Below are 24,387 nucleotides of genomic sequence, written 5' to 3' on the forward strand. Positions count from 1 at the left end.
AGAGTGAGACAGACTGGAATCAGACCCTGTTTCTACTTACCAGGTATGATCTTTGAGAAAGTTACTTCACCCTTTTAGGCCTCAGTTTTTTTTTAATTTGTAAAATGAGGATACTAATAGCTTCTAATACATGGGGTTGCCACGAGTAGGAATCGACTCAACGGCAGTAGGTTTGGTTTTTTTAAGATCCATACATTAATGTTGAGAGAATTAAATGAGGTAAGTGATATTTGTAAAGTGTAAAACATAGTGCCTGGCACATCAAAAACATGTAATAAACATTAGCTACTATTTTTATCATCATCATTAAAGGGAAAGAATATTTTTTATCTCTGTATCTTCTATATAGTCTCAAACATAAAGAACCCAAAAACAGCCTGTTGAATGAAGAACTTTCGACTATAAGATTTCATCCTTTAACTATCCCCAAACCCTGTTTCAGCACCCCCAGCTTACTTGGTGTAAAATGGTATATCGTTCACGAAACAGCTCTGCTTTATCTCTTGCTGTTCCAAATAAATTTGGTGCAGGGTGACTGGTCATTAACAGACTGGAAAAAAAGGAATGTCTACATATGACTATCATCATGCACAAAAGTAAGCCAAAAATGAAACATGAGACTACCCTCTGAAAAAGGTACGTTTGAAATTAACTTAAAGTCAATAGATGGCATACTTACGGAAGAAATTTTTTTCTTTCTGAGTTGTACACAAAACGTGGAGTATCAAATGCTCCTATGATATTGAAAATATGATCTCTGAAAAACATCCCACAAAAACACAAGGCCTGATTCACTAAAACTTAACACTCTAGGTGAACATAAAAACTTGCATTGTAATCTTACATTGTGTGGAACTTACTTTTCACATTTTCTCAGGTGACAGACACAATTTGTCACAGTGTCAAAAAATAATACAGGAGTAGAATATTAGCTCATGCATTCCCCTTTCAAGACACAAAAAAATCACTGCTCAATACTTTCAAGCAAAAAAGATTTTTAAATTAACCTCTAACTAATAATGGCATCTGTTGAAAAGGAACAAATAAGTATAAAAATGTCACATCTGAAACACACCCCTCCATATGTACTATTGTAAGTTATACTATAATATTATTAAAGAATTCGATAAATTTCCAATAATCTTAATCCAAAATATTATGCAAAAGTGCCCCACGAAAAGTTGTGTAATAGATAAAGAGCCCCAAAACTTTTGGCTATATCCTTGAGACCTAGAGTGCTGGAAAATAAAAATCAACAAAATAATTTACTTCTAATCAACTGTTAATAACATAATCATGTTTGAACTAAGAAAAAAAATTCCGCAGCATCATCATATAAACATTTCAACCTAAATGGAACTTTAGGGAAGATTTTCCCTAAAATTGTATCTGTTTATCCCTCAAACTGAAAATGGTCAAAAAAAGATCACGCTATTCTGGCAGGAGCAATAAGTATACAATAGCAGAGAATCAGTGGACTTGAAGATAACCTGATTTCAGGCACAGCTTTTCCACCATTTTCTAGTGGATCAGTCTTGGCAAGTTAACCTGTCATACCTTTTTTTATCTACAAAATGAGAGCCTCCTTCAAGGGACAGAGTACCAGGGCTGGGGTCTGGGGACCATAGTTTCAGGTGACATCTAGGTCAACTGGCATAACAAAGTTTATTAAGAAAATGTTCTGCATCCCACTTTGGTGAGTGGTGTCTGGGGTCTTAAAAACTAGCAAGCAGCCATCTAAGATGCATCAGTTGGTCTCAACCCACCTGGAGCAAAGGTGAATGAAGAACACCAAAGACAAAAGGAAAACATTAGCCCAAAAGACAGAAAGGGCCACATAAACCAGAAACTCCATCAACCCGAGACCAGAAGAATTAGATGGTGCCCAGCTACCACTAATGACCGCCTTAACAGGGAACATAACACAGAGTCCCTGACAGAGTGAGAGAAAAGTGGGGTGCAGAACTCATTCTAGTAAAAAGGCCAGACTTAATGGTCTGACTGAGACTGGAGGGACTCCAGAAGACATGGCCTCCGGACTCTGTGTTAGCCCAAAACTAAAACCATTCCTGAAGCCAACTCTTTAGACAAAGATTAGACTGGACTATAAGACATAAAATGATACTGGTGAAGACTGTGCTTCTTGGCTCAAGTAGATCCTTGAGACTAAGTGGGCAGCTCCTGTTCAGAGGCAACATGAGAAGGCAGATGGGGACAGGAGCTAGCTGAATGGAACCAGGAAATACAGGGCAGAGAGGAGGAGTGTGCTGTCACATTGTAGAGAGAGCAACTAGGGTCACATAACAATGTGTGTGTAACTTTTTGTATGAGAAACTGAATTGAATTGTAAACTTTCACTTAAAGCACAATTTAAAAAAAAAAATGAGAGCCTCTTGCGCTATGATATAACGACTTTCTAATAACGGAAGGTGCAAAGAACTTTTACCATTCGGCCCCCACTGGACCACTAAACATCAGCTGGCTTTAGTATATAAACAACTTGACAGTAGCAATAGGTAACTTTAATGTCTATTTTAGGATTATAATCCTTAAACTTTGATAAATCACTTTGAATTTCTAATGATGGCTTTAGGGGTATGTCACTGTGCTCTAGTATCTTCAGTGAGTTTACAAGAAAAAAAATTAAAATTCCTCAATTTCTCTATTTTCTAGCAGGCCTAGTAAATTCTGATAAGAAAAAGATGAAAGCTATTGACCCAAATAAGGCTAATTGCTTCTTTCAATCATCTTCACTGTCCCAAATAGGAAAGAACTATTAAAATGAAAATGGTTTCTCTGCCCATTTCCCCAGACATTTTCCTTCCAGTTAATCTTCATGAATTTGGAAAGAAGTATCATGTTCAAAGGAGAAAAGAAAGAGAGACACTAAGGGAAATAAGACCCAGAAAAATTATTGCTATATAAATTCCTAAGCTCTAACAGCACGAACGAAAGGAAGAAGGGCCTAGTGATCCACTTCTGGAAATCAGCCAGTGAAAACCCCATGGATCACAACAGCCCAATCTCATTGTGCACTGGGTCTCTGTGAGCTTGGCCAGCGGTTAACAATCGCATAAAATAGTGAAAACAGTCTTAAAACTGAGGTTCTACCCTGACTAGCCATTCACTGTGTAACCCAAGTTAAGTTGGTGAAGTTATCTGAGCTCAGCACTTTCCTAAGAGCAAAAGTAATTTACATTTCTGAATTTTCAGTTAAATTCATTCATAGTACATGACAACAAAAGTAAATCAAACTTCTGAATATTTAATTCAATTCATTCATAGCATATAAAATATGACATCAGATCAGTTGGGTATGTGGCAAAAGTTAGGAATGGTACAAAGAACACAATAATCTCAAATGCTAGGACAAAATAGTAAAGATGAGTCATTTAACAACAAAGTTTATAATGCAGGCTTTTACTTGAAATGACGCATTTAGAAATAACTGCAGCTCCCTCTGTGGACATGCTGACCACTAATTATTTCCCCAAGAACATAATTCAAAATAATCACTCAACATTTCCAAAGGGGGGAAAGCTAATTATATCCACGTACATAGTTTCATCTACTGCCTGACTGCATTCCTGGACTGCTGCTTCCACTACAGATCGTTCAATCATGTTGGATGACACTGAAAAGAGAATTTCAAAGTCAAATTTTAAAAACAAGTATAAAAATTACTTCTTTCTGCAGATAGCTTTTTTACCTAAAAATAATCTGCAAACACTAACCCTGAGATTCTCATTTCATAACTTTTAGGAGGAAAAATATATTAGGTCAGAACAAAAACGAAAGCTATACCTCTAATACCTTAATTTTTCACATTCAAATACACTTCTAACACCTTAATATAAAGGCAATGACCTTAACTTTCAAATACTGTTTAGTAATATAAATTCATTTATGTAAATACTTCTGAAAGATCCTGGTTTTAATATCTGGAAATAATACCATTTCAAGGATACATTTGTATAACTCTTTATTACAGCTGCTGTTTCAATAGGCATGATAGCAACAATCCTAAAAACCCATTGCGGTCGAGTTGATTCCAACTCAGAGTGACCGTATACGACAGAGTAGAATTCCCCCCATATGGTTTCCAATTCTGTAAATCTTTATGAAAGCAGACTACCACATCTTTGTCCCACGGAACAGTTAGTAGGTTCGAACCACTGACATTTCAGCTGAGTGTTTAACCACTGCATCACCAGGGCACCCTAATAGTAACCATAACCAAAAAAAAAAAAAAACTGGTTGCTGTCGATTCTAACTCATAGCAACCCTATAAAAAAAAAAAAAAATAGGACAGAGTAAAACTGCCCCACAGGGTTTCCAAGGAACAGCTGGTAGATTCAAACTGCCAACCTTTTAGTTGGCAGCCAAATAGCTCTTAACCACCGCACCACCAGAGCTCCTTTATGAAGCACTTACTAAATGTGGGGCACTATGTTCAGTACTTCACAAGCGTTATCCCATTAGTTAGACGTCCTCTAACATTGATGTTAATATGCTCATATCTTACATATAGGGAAAGTGCAGCTTCAAGAGGTTAAGTAACTTTCCCAAGAACACAACTACAAGGGGTAGGAGGGAGCAACACAAACCCAGGCCTGATTCCAGAGTAGGCGCCCTTAACTTTGGCAAGTTCTTAGGCAAAATATTCTGTGCCAGCTTAATTTGTAATAAGGACAAGTATTGTTTCCTAAACTTTCAACTGTAAAGGCATTTTTTAAAGCAAAGGTATATTTGAAATTCTGAAAGTGAAAATGAGATATAATAACAGTTTTTCCTATATCGTGGAACCTGTTTCATGAAGAAAAATATATATAATTAAAGAAAATAGCGTCTATGCAACATAAGAGAGTGACCTGTACTCACGTCTGCTCTTCAGTGCACTAGAAACACTGGACATTTTTTCCCAGGAGAACAGCATTTTCTCCTTTGTAGGCCCGCACTTGTGGTATAGGTTAAGTATGTGTTAACAGAAAGATCCCCAGAGAAAGGCTAAAGGAAGAAGGGAGAGTTTCTCTGCTTTTTTTTTTTCTTCCAACTTTTATGAGTACCTAATTTAAGCACTCAACTGCTAATCAAAAAGTCAGTGATTTGAACCTAACCAGTGGCTCTGGGGGAGAAAGATGCTGCAGTCTGCTTCTGTAAAGATTACAGCTTTGGAAGCCCCATGGGGCAGTTCTACTCAGTACTATAGGGCTGCTATGAGTGGGAATTGACTCAAGGGCAACAGGTTTGGTTTTTCAGTTTAACTTAAATAAAGAGGGTAGTGGTGGTTCAGAGGTAGAATTCTCGCCTTCCATACAGGAGTCCTGGGTTTGATTCCTGGCCAATGTACCACATGCATAGCCACCACTCATCTTGTCAGTGGAGGCTTGCATGTTGCCAAGATGTTGAACAGATTTTAGTGAAACTTCCATACTAAGACACACTACGAAGAAATGCCTGGCAATCTATTTCTGAAACTCAGCCAATAAAAATCCTATGGGTCACACTGGTCCGATCCACAACTGGTGATTGCAATGGCGCAGGACTAGGCAACATTTCATTCAGTTGTGCATGGGCTCACCATGAGCTGGGGGCCAACTCAGTGGCAGCTAACAACATCAACAACTTAAGTAAGACACAATAGGCACTCAGAGGAGACAAAGTACCCAAAAAGAATCCAATCAAAATCGGAAGTACAAAAGAGCCAGAGAGGAAAGGTGTCTGTGCCTGCTCCAGGAGGGGTGAAAGACTATAAAAGAGTCTCTGGGAACATCCTGAGGTTCCAACTGAACTACAGGTATTACTCCTTGGGAAGAAGGGCTATCACTCCTATGGCTCATAGCACTGTGACATTTCAATACTGAATTTTAACTTCTACTTAAATCTATAAATTAAACTGAGCGCTGAGAACTATAATACCAATTTAAGAGTTACCAGAAAATTTTACTTACAAGGTTGCTTTTCCACAGCATCGATGATCTTTTCCAGTGCATCTTCAAGCTCTAATTCACTGATAGATTGAAGAGTGTCCGTGAGATACTTAATGGCTTCACTGATAACAGGGAAAGAAAAGATGAGGTCAGTCATCAACAACTGAGGCAAAAAACTTTATGGCAAAAACTGGCAAACATTCAACAATCTGGCATTAAAATTAAGATCCACTTAGTACCTTCTGAATAAATTCTTCTATCCTCTGCCAACATAACCATTCTTAAAGCCCCAAATCACACCCTTCCTCTAAGAAGCATTCCTAGACTAGTCTCCCCTGCTGCAATCTCCCTTTCCTTACGAAACTATTAAACTCGTGCTTGTATGTACCTTAGATCTGATACATGACATTAGCCATTTATTATTTATTCCTTTACATTTAGGGTAGGAACCCGTCTGCCTCAATGTCAGGTACCGTATCCTGAACATACCAGGGATGCTCAAATATATATTTGTTAATTTGATAACGCATTTACTTAAATTCCAGTTAATTGAATACGATTTCATCACTGTTGTGTGTTGTGAAATCAGGAAAAAAATTAGACTAGGAAAAACTTTGAAATTTGGACAGAAAAGAATCACAGAAGCAACATTCATATTAAAATCACAAACTCCTGATTTAAACAGCAGTAATGTTCAAAAAAAAAAAAAATTTTTTTTTTTTTTTTTAATGTTCAGAATTAATGAACACTGTCTACTTAAACCATTAGCTGACTGCATACCACTCTGTAGCACACACCTTTACACTTTGTGTCAGTATTTTTGTCATAATCACCATATTAGTTGTTCTATATGTTGGGTTGTTTATTGTTTCATGTGTGGGTGCCACATCGTTCTAATTCATTACAGACAATGCTTCATGAGGACTGGAACCATGTCGTCCTTTGGTAGAGTACTAAGTACACTGAAAGTGGTCCAAAATATTCAATGATAGAGTTCCCAAAATCACACATATTTTGGGTGAATGTCAGGACAGCTCTTAGGATAGAATAAAGCCTGCAAAGCCAGTCAGGATCTGACTCTTGCCAAATCTTATTAGGCTCGTCCAGTGCCTGTGAACTTTCTGGTGCTCTCCGGCCTCACGGTTTGTATATGGCCATTTCTTTCAACTCTTCTTCTCTTCACCTAGTTAAGTCGTACTCACCTTTTAACACTCAGCTCAAACCCTTCTTCAATACAGCCCTTCCTAGACTCTAAAGTAGGTTATGTGTCTGTTATACACTCTCATAGCACATCTTTCCTGGGACCCTTCTCACAACTGAAATGAAATAATTGTGAATTTGTTGTTTGATATCCATGGTAGGCAGACTTCTGAGATGGGCCCAATGGTCCATGCCTTCTGGTATTCATACCTTTGTGCAATTTCCTTCTCTTGAGAGTGGCCTGGATCTAGCGACTTGCTTCTAACCAATAAAATACAGCAAAAGTGGTGGAATATTTTACTGTATAATTTTTAAAATAAAAATGTTAATGCTAATTTACAGTGATAGGATGTCATTTTCTTAATTAGGTTTCAAAAGATGGTAACTTCTGCCTTACTAACAGACTCTGTCTTGCTGGTTTTGATGACGCAAGCTGTCATGTTGGATAGGCCCACATGGCAAGGAACTTAGAGTAGCCTCCAGTCAACAGTCAGCAAAGAAGTAAGGCCCTCAGTCCAACAACCCACAAAGAACGGAATCCTGCCAACCGTGCAGTGAGCCTGGAAGTAGATTCTGCCCAGCTGAAATTTGAGAGGACAGGCAGTCCCATTTTGATACCAGCCTTATGAGGAACTCTGAAGCAGAGGACCCAGCTAAGCCTATGGAAACTGTGAGATAATGTATCTTGTTTTAAGGCTCTAAGTTTTGGGGTAATCTATTGTGCAGCAATAGATAACTAAAGAACTACCTGTACCCCTAAGCTCCACCTCCTTGCCCTAGCACAGTGATTTGCATCTAACAGATTCCTGAATATTTCTGACTGAATTAATAAATGAATGACGCATTAATTTTAGTTCAAATTCTAAGTGGAAAAAAAATGTCAAGGATCAATTGAACAAAATTTATTATTTTCCCCAAGGCATATCCAATCTTGTCCTTGCTCACCACTACCCTCACAAAAAAGCAAAATCAAAAGTCCCATAAAACTCACCATTACAAAAAAAAAAAACCTCTACATACACAAGAGCAATCAAAACACGTGGTTCACAAACCACAGCCTCGTCTACCTGAGATCAAAAGAACTAGATGGCGTCCAGATACAACAACTGACCGCTCTGAAAAGGGACACAACAGATGGTCCAGGATAGAATGGAAGAAAAACATAGAACAAAACTCAAAATCTTAAAAAAGACCAGACTTAGTGGACTGGTTAAGACTGGATGAGTCCCCAAGACCATCGCCCTGAGATATCCTTTAAACTTTGAACCGAAACCACCCTTCCGCAGTCACTTTTCAGCTAAATAACAGATTGGCTCATGGAACAAACAATATCATCAATGAGTACTGTGTTTCTTCAAAAATACCATGTATGTGAGACCAAACAGTCAATAGCTAACCTAAAGCGAAGATGAGAAAGTAAGAGGCAGCAGGGAAACTAGATTAATGGAAATGGAACAACCAGAACAGAAATAAATGAGCCTGCTGACACATTGCGAAAAATGTAACCAGTGTCCCTGAACAATACGTTAGAAATTGTTAAAAGAGAACCTAATTTGCTGTGTAAACTTTATAAAAACACAATATTATTATTAAAAAAAATGGCATAAAAAGTCTAGTCCAGCAGGTATTTCAACATATATAAAATATACATGCATGTGTAAGTGAAAGAAATCTTGGAAAGGACTGTTTCTATTACTCCAAAAAAAATACTGACTGTCAGGGCTAAGTTGTAAAGAAAACCTAAAAAAAAAAAAAAAACAGATGACTTAAGAAGTACCTAAAGCCTACCTGCTTTTCTCTCTCTCTTTTTTTTAAATGTACTTCTAAGTGAAAGTTTACAGCTCAAGTTAGTTTCACATACAAAAGTTTATACATAGTTATGTGACCCTAGTTGCCGTGCCAGTAATGTGTCAGCACACTCCTCCTTTCCACCCCGGATTTCCCGTGTCCGTTCAACCAGTTCCTGTCCCCTTCTGCCTTCCCATCTCGCCTCCGGACAGGAGCTGCCCATTTAGTCTCATGTTTTTTTTTTATCTACTTGAACTAGGAAGCACACTCTTCAGGAGTATCATTTTATGTTTTATAGTCCAGCTGAATCTTTGTCTAAAGAATTGGCTTCGGGAATTGTAAAACCTACCCACTTTTTAACATTCCAGGAAATAATGCTTGGTCCAAAGCTGGGGGGGCCAGACACCCACAATTTCTGCAACAACATAAACTGACAACTATCGACATGCATATGGGCTTTCCCACGTCTTTCACTTGATGCCATTGTAACTCCATGATGTAGCACTGTTATTCCCATTTTGCAGAGACAAAGGCTTCGGGAGGCTGGTAGGTGCCCAAGTAACCCTGTTAATAAATAGTGCTATAAGACAGATCACTGTTTTTCTGGCTCAATTGCCAAGTGCAGGAGGAGACCTTGTCCCATCTAGGGGAAACATTTAGACTTCGCGCAAATACTGGCGAAACCTAAGAAAACATCCTACCAGGTCGATCTCGCTATGAAACACTCTTCAAGGGTCCTGTCATTTAAGGTTAAGCCCCTCTCAGCGGGCTAGGAGCCCCCGCGGCGCGTCTCGTTGCCCCGATCGACAGCGCGGTCCCGGCTCTTCTCTCCCGCCCCGCAGCCTACCCGGCCGACTCACCCCCGAAGCAGCAAGCCACGAAGCTTGAAGGCGGAGAGTGCCCGGCTCCGCAATCGCTCCGGCGCCATGTTTGCGTTTTGGCGCCACGGCCGGCGCCCCGCCCCTCCCCGACTCGCCCCGCCCCGGAAAGCCCTACCTCCAGCCCCAGAAAGCCCCACCCCTCCGCGCTGGCTTCCGCTGCGCGGACGCTGCTGCTCCTCCCACCTGGCGGGCGCTGCTCAGGATCCTATAGGTTGAAAGAGGAGATGATTCTGCATTCGTTTGTTGCGCAGAGGGGACATGTGAGCGTCCTTTCCCGGTATTTGGTTGGAAATGTGAGTCCCATACCCTAAATGCAGCATTGAGCAACTCGGCCCTCTAGTCGCTGCTGTCGACCTTCTGGGTCCCGGGTCGGGCTGTATGCCTTCCTTTTGGACCCCCGACAGTCGCTGGGGAAAACGCGGTGGCTGCGGGGACGAGGGCCTGTGTATTCCTGTTCTCTACTGCCATACAGTCCCGTGTCACTCCCTGGTAATACTCTCTGTTGTAGCCACTCGGTTTCCCCTGACATTCATTCATGGCTGGTACTATCTTCCCCATGCATTCCATTTTTCCTTTTGAGTGCTTCTGTGTGCCACGCACTGTCATAAGCGCTTTAAATTTATGTATGGTCACTGTTGTGCTTTCCACATCCTCATTTTACAGATGAGTAAACTGAGGCACCAAGATCATAAACGGCTTGCTCAAGATGACACTTCCAATAAGTGGTGGGGTCAGGATTTGAACTCAGTCTGACTCCAGCAAATGGACTCTTAATCTGCCACCCTTACAAAATGCTTTCTTCAACGAGTTGAATACACCATGGGGTGTTGTGCAGTCTTAAAAAACATGAGGACAGTTTCTGTGTACTGATGTGCAATGATTTCCAGGGTATATGGTTGTTAAAAAAAAAAAAAGGAAACTAGGAAAGGAGAAGAAAAAAGAGTATATACACACACGTTTACTTGTCTTTGCATTCAAAAACAAGGGAAGGGGATAGGGATGGAAGTGACACCTTTTATACTTTTGCCTCCTGACCCATTTATATTGTTGTTACCTGCCTTCCAGTGCACCCCTAACTCATGGTGATCCCGTGCACAACCTAACAAAATGGCGCCTGGTTCTGCATCATCTCTGTGATTCGCTGCAGATCAGACCCTTGTGATTCGTAGCGTTTTCAATGGCTGATTTTCAGAAGTAGATCTACAGGCCTTTCTGCCTAGTCCATCTTAGTCTCGAAGTTCTTCTAAAACCTGTTCAGTATCATAGCAACATGCAAGCCTGAGAGATGGGTGGTGGCTGCACATGTTTATGTTTTACATACTCAAAAATCAAATCAAATAGAAATGGAAAGGTAAACTTAAAATTGAAACATACTTAAATCAATGCACCTAACTATATATTAAATTGGTAACAAAAAGTTACAGAGAAAATACTTAGTTCAAGTGATTTTTAAACACAATTCTCTGCATATTTTTAGTGGGATATATCGTAAGGATAAAAAAAAACTGCAAAAAGTTTCGAATTTTATGTAAGAAAGAAGGGAAAATAAGGAATATATACACATATTTGCTTAACCACTAGGAGGATAAACAAGAAACTAATGTAAATGGTTACCTATGAGTGGGAAGGTAGCGGGTGGGGATGGGAGTAAAGATATAAAATGTGAGAAAATTAGGTGAAAGTGTTTTGGGGAATAGGATATTTGCATTGTTCAAAAGCATCACCTACAGATTGCATTCTACAGTCAATTTATAAGAAAAACTCCCATCTCTCCTTGTGCCTCCCTTCCCCATAGATCACATCTTTCCTTTCTATTTTTCTGGTTTATTTTGTGAATGCTTCTATTGTACAACCTAACACTCTATACTGCACTTATTCATTTACATATCTTTCTCTCTGACTGAACTCAGCCCTTTGTAGTAGAATTATGCTTTACTCATCTTAAAATTCACTTTGTTTATTGAATCATTGTCTTAGGCTAGGTTCTCTAGAAAAGCAAAACCAGTGAAGCGATAAATATAGAGAGAGATTTATATCAAGGAAATTGCTCATGTGGTTCTAGAGGCTGGAAAATCCCAAATCTGTGGGTCAGGCCAGAGGTTTCTACTGACTCACGTAGCTGTGGGGGTTGATGAACCCAAGATTTACAGGTCAGTTAGGCTGACAAACCCCAAGATCGGCAGGTAAGCTGCTAGCTCAATTCCCAAGAACTGGAGGTCAGATGAACAGGAGCCAGCTGTAGGATCCAGAGCAGACAAGAGCCAGTGAGCTTTGCCAGAAAGTCCACCTATATTGGATGCAGGCCACACCCCCAAGGAAACTTCCTTTCAACTGACTGGCTGCTCATAACAGATCTTGTCATGGAGGTGATTACATTATTACATAGCTACCAAACTACATAGTAAGCAGCAAACCACTGAGAATCATGGCTCACCCAAGTTGACACACAACCTTAACCATCACAGTCATCTAGGTGAGCAGCCTTGGTGGCACAGTGGTTAAAGTGCTTAGCTACTAACCAAAAGGTCAGTGGTTCATGGTTTCAGGGGACATCTAGGTAAATTGACATAACAAAGTTTATTAAGAAGATGTTCTGCATCCCACTTTGGTGAGTGGCATCTAGGGTCTTAAATGCTATCAAGTGGCCATCTAAGATGCATCAATTAGTCCCAACCCACCTGGAGCAAAGGAGAATGAAGAACACCAAAGACACAAGCAAAATATTAGCCCAAGAGACAAAAAGGGCCACATAAACCAGAGACTCCATCAGCCTGAGACCAGAAGAACTAGATGGTGCCCAGCTACCACCAATGACCACCCTGACAGGGAACACAACAGAGAGTCCCTGATGGAGCAGAAAAAAGGGGGTACACAACTCAAATTCTAGTAAAAATACCAGACTTAATGGTCTGACCAAGACTGGAGGAACCCCAGAAAGACATGGCCCCTGGACTCTCTGTTAACCCCGAACTAAAACCATTCCCAAAGCCAACTCTTCAGACAAAGATTAGACTGGACAATAAGACATAGACTGCATACAGGATACATCCTTCCCTCTCTCCATCAGAAACTCTTACAACTGATTGATCACAACAGATCACATGTTGTACATGATTACATTATATCACAAAATGGAGAATAATTAAGTCCGATCACAGAATGGAGGATAATTACATAATATTGAGAATCATAGCCTAGCCAAGTTGACACATAACATGAACTATCACAGTGGGCTTGACGGCCTTTGTTGCAACTACTCAACTCTATTGTAGTGTAAATGCAGCCATAAAACCAAAACCAAACCAATTGCTGTCAGTAGATTCTGACTCATGGTGACCCTATAGGACAGAGTAGAACTGCCCCATAAGGTTTCCAAGGAGCGCTGGTGGATTTGAACTGCTGACCTTGTGGTTAGCAGCCAAGCTCCTAAAATGAATCCACAGACAATACTTAAATGAATCACCATGGCTGAGTTCCAATAAAATTTTATTTATAGATGCTGAACTTTGACTTCGTGTAATTTTCACGTCACAAAATATCATTTTTCCTTTGCCGTTTTCAAGAATTTAAAAATATAAAAACGGTTCTTGTGGTCCCTACAAAAACATGCAGGGGGCCAGATTTGGCCTGCAGGCAGTAGTTTCTCAGCCTCGGTTTTAGAAAATTAGCTAATTCCTAATTACACACACACGCACACACACTGTCTCTCTCTAAGGGGTAGTTATCTCTGCCAGTGTTAAATGAGAAAGGTAAACCACCCAAACCCACCACTGCCCACTAAGCATTAATTTTTGTCACAGCAGCACCAACTGCATGAACTAGAAGTCCATTTATTCCATGAATAAGATAAAGAATTAGGTTGTACTTCTTAAAACAACACAATCCCAAGTGAGAAGAAACAGGGAGCAGGAGGGCTATAGGAAAGCCTGGCACCTTCCTCACTACTAAGAACCAAAGCATCCCTCAACTGGCAGCGCTGCGCCTGGCTCAGGCTCAGGCTCAGGAGCAGGCAGCTGGGTGGCGCAGACGCACCGTTTCCGCCTTTCCACCAATCTCGACCCTCGACGCGTTCCGTTCGTGCGTAGAGTCGGGACCAGAGGCGAGGCCGCTCGGGGGGAAGGGGCTGCGGTAAACCGAGCGGCTGGGCCCAGTGACGGAGAGGATGGCGGACTCGCAGCTGTTCTGCGTGGCCGAGGAGCGCAGCGGCCACTGCGCCGTGGTGGACGGAAACTTCCTCTACGTGTGGGGGGGCTATGTGGTAAGGGGAAGAGGCGCGGCGGGCCGGACGCTCGCGCGCGGAGCCCGTCCGGCCCCCCGGCCCGAGCGGACAGCCAGCGCCCGCCCACACCGCCCGGAGGCGGAGGCAGGCCCGGGGCGCGGCCGAGCGCGCCGGTGTCCTCTCGGGTCCCGCCCCTCCGCCGTCGGCCTCTCTCCCAGTCGTACTAGGGCTTGATGCGGTCCTGCAGTTGCTTCCATTAGTAAATCTTCAAACCCAGGTTCCCAGGCTCGTCCCCTCCCACCCCCCACAGCTGTCGCATAACCCCCGCTTTGCCCGATACAAAGTCAGTTATTGCGCGATTATCGTCTTTTAAATACTGGCACAGACTTAAGCACAGTAAGCATGCTGTGCTTTATTATTTTATTATTTCCACGGCATTGTTTGAAATAAAAGGTAGAAATCACTGAAGCATTTAAATATTTCTAAGGAATTTTTAATGGCGTTCCTTTAGGAATGGGTAATTTTTTTTCTTGAACCACAGGGCAAGCATATAGACACATAGTAGCAACTATGTGCTAAAAAGTATTATGCTGAGAATTCTTATTACAGTGGAGGTTTGAATGTGTGTGTGTGTTTTGTTTTTATAATCATGCTATTCTAAAGTTGGAAAGTAGTTCAGAAATATATGCCAACCCCCTTAGTTTATAGATTTAAAAAAAAAAAAAGTCACTTGGAAGTTCTCATGGAACTTTCTCAGTACCACTATAAAACAGATCACTGAATCTGTTTTATAGTGGTACTGACTGAATCACTCACCGAAATAAAATACATCCTGCCTATGTTGAATAATGTTTTTATGTTGAATAATTCTTAGATCTAAGTTGGGTTTTTTGGTGGTGGTGATGTGTTTGCTTCTTTTTAATTTGGTGCAGTATAGAAACAAAACAAAAGCAAACCCGTTGCTGTGGAGTTCGACTCAGTGACCCAACGGGACAGAGCAGAACTGCCCCCATAGAGTTTCCAAGGAGCGGCTGGTGAATTGGAACTGCTGACCTCTTGGTTCTTAGTGTAGCTTTTAACCACCACGCCACCAGGGAAGGGAAAATTAGAACTAACCTTTGAATGCCTACTCTATCTCCTATGTGCTAAAAAAAAAAAAAAAAAGGAGCCCTCATATTCCTTATCATGTATAATCCTTACAATAACCCTGTAAAGTAGGTATTACCCCAGTTTTTATAAATAAGGACGCTGAGTTAATGAGAGTAAATAATGGCCATTTGACCTCCAGGGCAGCAGATTACAGTCTAGGTATACAGGATTTTCATAGGCTTATTTCTTTCTATGATGAGCTAATATATATTAGGTGATTACACTTTTGTAATGTTTGATATGTCCACCATTTATTTGGTCTTGACGAAGAAGGCTAGACATGATGGTTGTGTGCAGAAGAAATATTTTGTTTTTGAGCTCTGCCACTTAAAGATATAAAGGTGTCAAACTTCATCTGTTGTATTGATTCTTGAGATTGTAAAAGTTACATGAAGAAAAAAAAATTTCACTTAAAGTAGTAATCTGTAATATCTCATACCTGGTGACATAGCATAATTTCTTTTGGGCCCATAAATGGAATGAAAGTTTTACATCTCATTTTAATCTTGAAAATTGTGTAATTGATACGATTCCAGTTTTTCAGGTGGCAGTCATTGAATAGAAATACTTCTTTCTCTACTGCTTGTTGATCTAGTGAGTGATGGTGCTGCAAAAACCACCCAGGAAAGCTCAACACAGGTTTAGATCCCGAGTCTAACCAGTTGTGGTGAAGTTGATTCTGATTCATGGCAACCCCATGCCCCACATGTGTCAGAAGAGAACTGTGCTTCACAGGGTTTTCAATGGCTGTTGTTTTGAAAGTAGATTGCCAGGCCTTTCTTCTGAGGTACCTCTGAGTGAACTCAAACCACTAACCTTTCAGTTAGCATCTGGTGCGTTAATTATCTGCACCAGTCACGAACTCCAGATCCTGAGTCTGCTACCTTTCATTCTAGGAATCATCAGCAGTTAAACAATGCCTAAGACATAAGTGGAAGGAAGGGGAGAGTAGGAAGCAAAAAAGAAGACATGGTATATCCTGAGGAAAGAAAAAATAGAATCCTTCCAACAATTGTCTTATTCAGATCCTTCTTAACAGAAGATACCTGAAAGGCCCTGGAATCTGGAGGTATTCTAGTAGTTAATAATCATCAGATGATCCTCGAATGTAGGTTCCATGCACATGTCTTCTTGTAGAAAATATCTGTATAAGTATGCTTAAGTACATGTGTCTGTTAGGATATGGACTTAAAGGGAAGGAGGATCAATTGAAAAGAATGAGGTTGGGAAACAAGCGTACAGTGCCAGATAATAAAACATACCACAACACTGTAGTAATTAAATCAGTGATCCTGATGCAAGTAGAGATGGCACAGTGGCTTAGGAGAGAAATTACAGAGTCAAGCATAGTTGGAGGGAAATGATATTAGAGCCTTAGAATTGAAGTGTTAAATGTAGAAAAATTAAGCTAAACAACCAGAAACATATATAAGCGACTATTGTAAAATCTTGGGGAAAGAAAAACGAAGTTGGGAAAAACTAAAAAGATTGGCAAATCAAACTTTTTAAAAAAAACTAAAACTTTGATTTTTAAACACAGTGAATAAAATGGAAAGGCAAAGGACAAACTAGGAAAAATATTTGAAACATATATGATAGACAAAGTTCCTATAAAAACTAAAGATTAACACAGGTAGTTCCCGACTTGTGATGGAATCCTGTTTCAACAGCACCATTGTAGGTCAATTCTGATGTAAGTAGAACACTTCATTTTTCCAAGTTTTCATTATTATTGCTTTTTATTTGTAGTATGTTTATAAATAATAACATTAAACATCTGTGAGTGAACGTCTGAGAACGATAACATCAGCAAATTATGTGCTATGACATTGTACGTAGTAAAAAAAAAAAAAAAAAAGTAGTACATATTACTAATGATAAGATGTACCAAAAAAAAAAGAGACTGGTGGTAAGTACAGTTTGTCATAACTAGAACATGTCATAAGGCAGGGACTACCTGTATTCCCACTGAAAAAAAGCAGTGGATATCCACAATTTACAAAGTAAGAAATACAAATATAATACAAATCATGTAAATCCAATTTAAAGCAACAATGGCATTTTCCTCAAATTTGCACAGATTACAAAGAATTTTGGGCAAGAGCTTGGGGAAATCAGTTACTCATGTACAAATTGGTGTAACTTTTTGAGGGGAAAAGTAGCAATATGTATGAAAAGCCTAATATTTATTACTCCCCTTAGCCTAATAAACCAAAAATAAACCCAAACTGTTGCTTTGAAATCAGTTCAGAGTCATGGCCACTGCATTTGTTATAGAGTAGAAAGAACTACCCCATAGGATTTTCTTGGCTGGGGGGGGCAATTGTTAAGTGCTCGGCTGCTGACCAAAAGGTTGGTGGTTTAAAGCCACCCAGTGGCCCTTTGGGAGAAAGACCTGGTGATCTGCTCCAGTAAAGAATACCTAGAAAAAGAAACCCTATGGGCGTTTATACTCTCACATGGGGTTTCTATGAGTGGAAATCCACTTGATGGCACCTGACAACAACAGTCTTCACAGAAGCAAATCGCTATGTCTTTCTTTTGCAGCACCACAAGGTGAGTTTGAACCACAACCTTTATATTCACGGGATAGTCACGTACAGTCACGTATACCATCTGTATCTTGCGGAAGACACTAATTCTTCTTAAATGCCCAGAATCTGAACTTCATTCCTCTTTTTGTAGGATTCCCCACTGAGTGAGTCTTGTTGGGGGTACTTATTTTAATTGTCTTGACTATCCCCTTCCCACCCACCCACATAAAAAAAGGAATATACCAAAACAAACAAACCTATTGCCCTCAAGTCAATTCTGACTCATAGCGACCTTATAGGACAGAGTGGAACTGCCCCATAGAGTTTCTGCGGAGCGCCTGGAGGATTTGAACTGCCGACCTTTTGGTTAGCAAATCATAGCACTTAACCACTATGCCAGCAGGGCTTCATAAAACAGGGATTTTGTTCTTTGTTATTGTTGCTTGTTACATCCCCAGGGTCTAGAACTGGGTATAGCTCATAGTAAACAACAACAAAAACAATTAAGTTGATTCTGACTCATGGCCACTCCATGTGTTTCAGAGTAGAACTGTGCTCTATAGGGTTTCAGTGGCTGTAATCTTACTAGAAGTAGATTGCCAGGCCTTTCTTCCATGGTGCTGCTGGGTGGATTCAAACCAACCTTTTGGTAAGTAGTTGAGCGCAAACTGCTTGTGCCTCCAAGGGAATTTATATAGCTCATAGTAGGTGCTCAATAAAAAGAACCTGAATGTCAGGTACTCACTTTTCCAGCCTCACTTGCTGATAAGTCGTAGGCAAGTGGCCTGGACTCTGGATGAGATGAATCCATGCTGGATTTGGACTCAGGAGTAAAGATGTAAAAAATCAGGACTTGCAGAGGTTTCTTCCTCAGCCTGCAGTAGACTTTAGGAAAATCAAGCTCCTTGTAGGCAATGGTACTCACTGCAGTGTGGCGCTCACTAGTGACTATAGCAGTTACCTCACCCAAACCTGACCCATTCTATGTTGTCATTTCCGAACTTGCTGCTTGTTAGATAGATCAGAGGCTGTTTCTCCAGTCCCTCTGATGATTCTGTGAGCTACTTAAAATTGTGTTTTTTTCATTTTTAAATTTGAATACAGGTACAAAAGAATGTGTGAAACAGGTATAGTTTAAAGGTGAACACCCGTTTGCCTCCCAGATTAGAAAATTGGCTATACCCAGTACTTTAGTACTTCCTGTACTTTACTGATTACATCTTCCCCCCAACACGCACATTGCCACTATCTTGGACATCTTGTTAATCACGCTTACATGTATATAGGTCTCTAAACAATATATTACTTAGTTTTGGAATCATGGAACCCTGATAGTGCAGTCGTTAAGAGCTCGGCTGCTAACCAAAAGGTCAGCAGTTAAACCCACCAGCCGCTTCTTGGAAACCCTAGGGGCAGTTCTACTCTGTCCTGTAGGGTCGGAATCGACTCAATAGCAACGGGTTTGGGTTTTCCTTTTTTTTTTTGGTTTTAGAATCATAGTACATTTATTTGTTTGTATGCGTGTGGCTTAATTCTTTTGGTCAACATGTCTTCTAGATTCATGCATTGCTTGTATTCAGCTAGTGCACACTTTCATGGTTATACCAGTTTTTACTTGGCGTCCATTCTGATTGGCCAGTGCCTATGCTGTCCAGTTGTTAAATATTTTGAGAATTATGCCTGGATTCATTTATCTGATGTGTGTCTTGTATATTCTGTTGGGTGAATTAAATGCAGCTTATCAGTTTCACTGTTGATGAATATTTGAATGTTATTATTTTTGCTATTATAAGCAATGCTGCAATGAGCATTCTTATACATGTCTTTTATTGTACATACACAAGAATTTCTCTAGGGCATATATGAAGGAATGGAATGCTGGGTCACCTGGTATGCACATCCTCACATTTATTTGGAAATGTCAGACTGTTGTCAAAATATTTGTATCAATATACACTCTGACCAGCATCCTCATTGCTCCACATCTCCAACCTTTGGTACCATCTGGCCTTAAATTTTTTGCCAATCCAATGAGTGTAACATGATATTTCATTGTGGCTTTTGTTTGCATTTCCCTGATTACCAATAAAGTTGAGTGTTTTTTCATAAATTTACAGACTATTTGTGTTTTCTTTTCTTTGAAAATACTGATTTATGTCTTTTACTCATTTTTCTATAGAGTTGTGTTTCTCATTGATTTGTAGGAATTTTTTAAATATATTTTAGATAAAAATCCTTCTGTAGTTATATGTGTTTAGTTTATAGTTTATCTTTGCAGTATCTTCATGATTGCCCTTTGTTGAACAGAAGTTCTTAATTTTAATGTAGTTAAACTTACCATTCTTTTCCTTAATGTGTTGTTTTTTCTGCATCTTGTTTAAAAACTCTTTTGTGGAGATCATAGAATCTCCTATATTGTCTTCTACACATATTTCAGTTTTGCCTTCCATTTTCAAGTCCTTCATTTACCTGGATTTTTTTGTTTGGTTTAAGGTAGGGATCTAATTTCATTATATTTTCCATATGAATAACCATTTGTCCTTGTGTCATGTATTAAATAGTTCCCTCTTTCCCTGTTAATCTGCAAACTCAATCTGTCATAAATCAACTTTTCATATATATGTGGTCTGTTTCTAGGTTCTTTATTCTGTTCTATTGGTCTCTCTGTTTGTTCTTGTACCAGAACCATACTGTCTAAACTATAGTAGCTTCATTAGCGGTCTAAATGCTAGGTAGTGAAAGCCCCAACCCCAGGGACTTTCAGGGATGTTTTGGTTATTTTAGGCTTTTCATTCTTTTGTACAAATTTTGAATCAGGTTGTCAAATTCCACAAAAATACCTGAATGAGATTTTATTTATTACTGTATTCAATCTTTAGATCTCTTGAGGGGGGATTGACATGTTATGAAATTGAGCTTCTCATCTATGTGGTGTATACCTCCATTTATTCAGGACTTTTTAATGTCTTTTGATAAAGTCTTATAGTTGTGTTCATAGAGATCTCGTACATCCTTTGTTAGGTTTATTCTTAAAAAAAAAAAAATTTTTTTTTTTAGGTTTATTCTTAGCTATTTTTATTGTTAATATTTTCTTTTTCTAAGTAAATTTTCTGATCATTGCTGGTGTTTTGAAATAAAACTCACTTTGGAATATTTTTATTCTGGCAAGCTTTCTCAATTTTCATTAATTCTCACAATTCATCTGTTAATTTTTTTTGCTTTGTGTGTAAATAGTCTTATAACCTGTAAATAACGACAGCTTTGTTCTTCCATTCTTGCCTTTGTTCCTTTTTATTTCTTTTTCTTTACTGCACTGGTTAGGACCTGCTTACAATGTTAAGTAGAAGCCATCTTTGCCATGTTTCTGATCTTAGGGGGATTGTTTTCAGCATTTAACCACTAAGTTTTATGTTTGTTTTTTTTTTAATTTATTGGCCTTTATCAAATTTACAAATCCCCCTTTTATTCATTCTTCAATGAATAGATGTTGAATGGATGTTGAATTTTAGAGAGTGGTTTTTCCGCATCACGCTGAGATAATCATATTTTGTTTTGCTCTTTTATCTCTTATACTAATGACTTCTGTAATATTAAACCACAGTTGTATTCCTTGGATTAAACACAATTTAGTGTGATGTGTTATCTTTTTTATGCATTGCTGGATTGTGTTTGCTAATTATTTTTTAGAATTTTTACATCTGTGTTCATAAGTGAATTGGCCGGTACTTTTCCTTTCTTGTATTGTCTTTGTCAGATTCTGTCTTTTGTTTTCTGAAATAGTTTTTGTGAGATAGAATCATTTGTTCTTTGAATGTTTGGTAGAACTCACCTGTGAAGCCATCTGGGCGTGGTATTTACTTTGTAGGGGAGGTTTTTAATCTCTGATGCAATTTAATTTAAATTTCTAGGATTGTTCAGATTTTCCGGTTTTTTTTCTTTTTCTTTTTGAGTCAGGCTTGAGAAGTTTTCTCCCCTATGAGTCTTACCTGTTTCACCTACGTTTTCAGACTTACTGGCATAACCTTAAATTGGTCACCCACCACCACTACTAGTTGCCATCAAGTTGATTGTGACTCATAGCAGCTCCACGTGTGTCATAGTAAAACTGTGCTCTGTAGGGTTTTCAACGGCTGATTTTTTCGGAAGTAGATCACCAGGCCTTTCTAAGACACCTCTGGTTAGACTCGAACCACCAACTTTTCGGTTAGCAGCCAAGCATGCTGACTCCTTGCACCACCGAAGGACTCCATCAGAAAGAAACCCACTGCTGTTGAGTCGATTCCAACTCATAGTGACCCTGTAGGACAGAGTAGAACTGCCCCATAGGGTTTCCAAAGCTGTAAATCTTTTACAGAAGCAGACTGTCACATCTTTGTCCTGCAGAGCAGCTGGTGATTTCCAACTGCCAGCCTTTTGGTTAGCAGCTGAGTGCTTAACCACTGTGCCACCAGGGCTCCTTAAGGACTTCATAGTGTTCTCTATCTAATCTAGATTGTAGTAGATTGAGTCCAGCCTTTTCCCTTCCCTTTCACTTGTCTCAGGTAACCAATAATAAACTTTGGTCTCTGTACACTTGCCTGTTCTAGATATTTTATAAAGTGAGATCATGCAATATTTGTCCTTTTGTGACTGACTGAATTTCACTCAGTGTAACGTTTCAAGGTTCATCCATGTTGTAGCATGTATCAGGACTTCATTTCTCTTTTTGGCCGAGTAATATTCCATTGTGTATATGTACCATATTTTGTTTTTCCATTCATTTATCGATGGACATATAGGCTGTTTCCACTTTTTAGCTATTGTGAATAGTGCTGCAGTGAACATTGGTGTACAAATATCTGTTTGCATTCCTGCTTTCAGTTCTTTTGGGTATATAGCTGGAAGTGGAATTGCTGATTTATATGGTAATTCTATGTTTAAATTTTTGAGGAACTGGCACACTGTGTTCTGCAATGGCTGCACTTTTGGTTCTTAAGAGATACTTTCACTGGGTATAGAATTTTAGGTTGGCAATTATTTTCTTTAAGCACATTGGCTATTATTCTGTCTTCTGATGTTGCTAATGAAAATTCAACCATTAATCTTAACTGCCATTAGGTCAAAGGTAGTCTGTCTTTTCTCTGTTTTTTTTTTTTTTAAATAATTTTCATTGTGCTTTAAGTGAAAGTTTACAAATCAAGTCAGTCTGTCACATATAAGGTTATATACACCTTACTACATACTCCCATTTACTCTCCCCCCAGTGAGTCAGCCCGCTCCCTTCTTCCAGTCTCCCCTTTCGTGACCCTTTTGCCAGTTTCTAACCCTCTCTACCCTCCCATCTCCCCTCCAGACAGGAGATGCCAGTACAGTCTCAAGTGTCCACCTGATACAGGTAGCTCACTCTTCATCAGCATCTCTCTCCAACACATTGTCCAGTCCCTTCCATGTCTGATGAGTTGTCTTCGGGAATGGTTCCTGTCCTGGGCCAACAGAAGTTTTTGGGGACCATGACCGCCGGGATTCTTCTAGTCTCAGTCAGACCATTAAGTCTGGTCTTTTTATGAGAATTTGGGGTCTGCATCCCACTGATCTCCTGCTCCCTCAGGGGTTCTCTGTTGTGCTCCCTGTCAGGGCAGTCATCGGTTGTGGCCAGGCACCATCTAGTTCTTCTGGTCTCAGGATGATGTAAGTCTCTAGTTCATGTGGCCCTTTCTGTCTCGGGCTCATAGTTATCATGTGACCTTGGTGTTCTTCGTGCTCCTTTGATCCAGGTGGGTTGAGACCAATTGATGCATCTTAGATGGCCGCTTGTTAGCATTTAAGACCCCAGACGCCACATTTCAAAGTGGGATGCAGAATGTTTTCATAATAGAGTTTATTATGCCAATTGACTTAGAAGTCCCATTAAGCCATAGTCCCAAAACCCCCGCCCTTGCTCTGCTGACCTTCGAAGCATTCAGTTTATCCCAGAAACTTCTTTGCTTTTGGTCCAGTCCATTTGAGCTGACCTTCCCTATATTGAGTATTGTCCTTCCCTTCACTTAAAGTAGTTCTTATCTACTAACTAATCAGTAAATGACCCTCCCCCCTCTCATAACCACAAAAGAATGTGTTCTTCTCAGTTTATACTATTTCTCAAGAACTTATAATAGTGGTCTTATACAGTATTTGCCCTTTTGCATCTGACTAATTTCGCTCAGCGTAATGTCTTCCATGTTCCTCCATGTTATGAAATGTTTCACAGATTCGTCACTGTTCTTTATCGATACGTAGTATTCCATTGTGTGAATATACCATAATTTATTTAACCATTCATCCGTTGATGGACACCTTGATTGCTTCCAGCTTTTTGCCGTTGTAAACACTACTGCAATAAACACGGGAGTGCATATATCCGTTCGTGTAAAGGCTCTTATTTCTCTAGGGTTATTCCGAGGAGTAGAATTTCTGGGTTGTATAGTACTTCTATTTCTAACTTTTTAAGAAAACGCCGGATAGATTTCCAAAGTAGTTGTACCATTTTACATTCCCACCAGCAGTGTATAAGAGCTCCAATCTCGCCGCAGCCCCTCCAACATTTATTATTTTGTGTTTTTTGGATTAATGCCAGCCTTGTTGGAGTGAGATGGAATCTCATCGTAGTTTTAATTTGCATTTCTCTAATGGCTAATGATCCAGAGCATTTTCTCATGTGTCTGTTAGCT

The 24,387-nt window shown here is 39.7% G+C and overlaps 2 protein-coding genes across 6 annotated transcripts in view; one reads left to right on the forward strand and one right to left on the reverse strand.

Moving 5' to 3' along the window:
• Positions 1-13,913, reverse strand: part of POLE2 (DNA polymerase epsilon 2, accessory subunit) — a 39,139-nt gene extending 25,226 nt beyond the window's left edge. For 2 of the 3 annotated variants that reach the window (XM_049899441.1, XM_049899440.1), the window contains exons 1-5: positions 9,779-9,870; positions 5,952-6,052; positions 3,559-3,634; positions 680-757; positions 457-550 (exon numbers count right to left, since the gene is read on the reverse strand). In XM_049899441.1, the coding sequence (XP_049755398.1) occupies positions 457-550; positions 680-757; positions 3,559-3,634; positions 5,952-6,052; positions 9,779-9,846 (417 nt within the window). In that variant the 5' untranslated portion in view covers positions 9,847-9,870. Of the gene's footprint in view, positions 1-456; positions 551-679; positions 758-3,558; positions 3,635-5,951; positions 6,053-9,778; positions 9,871-13,831 lie in introns of those variants that run through there. The other variant, XM_049899442.1, reaches the window with a different exon arrangement.
• Positions 13,914-13,961: 48 nt separating this feature from the next.
• KLHDC1 (kelch domain containing 1) overlaps positions 13,962-24,387 on the forward strand; it is a 56,420-nt gene continuing 45,994 nt past the window's right edge. For all 3 annotated transcript variants that reach the window (XM_049899455.1, XM_049899454.1, XM_049899456.1), the window contains exon 1: positions 13,962-14,057. In XM_049899455.1, the coding sequence (XP_049755412.1) occupies positions 13,962-14,057 (96 nt within the window). The remainder of the gene's footprint in view (positions 14,058-24,387) is intronic.

Source organism: Elephas maximus, chromosome 10 (assembly GCF_024166365.1).
Source record: "Elephas maximus indicus isolate mEleMax1 chromosome 10, mEleMax1 primary haplotype, whole genome shotgun sequence".
NCBI classification, from domain to species: Eukaryota; Metazoa; Chordata; class Mammalia; order Proboscidea; family Elephantidae; genus Elephas; species Elephas maximus.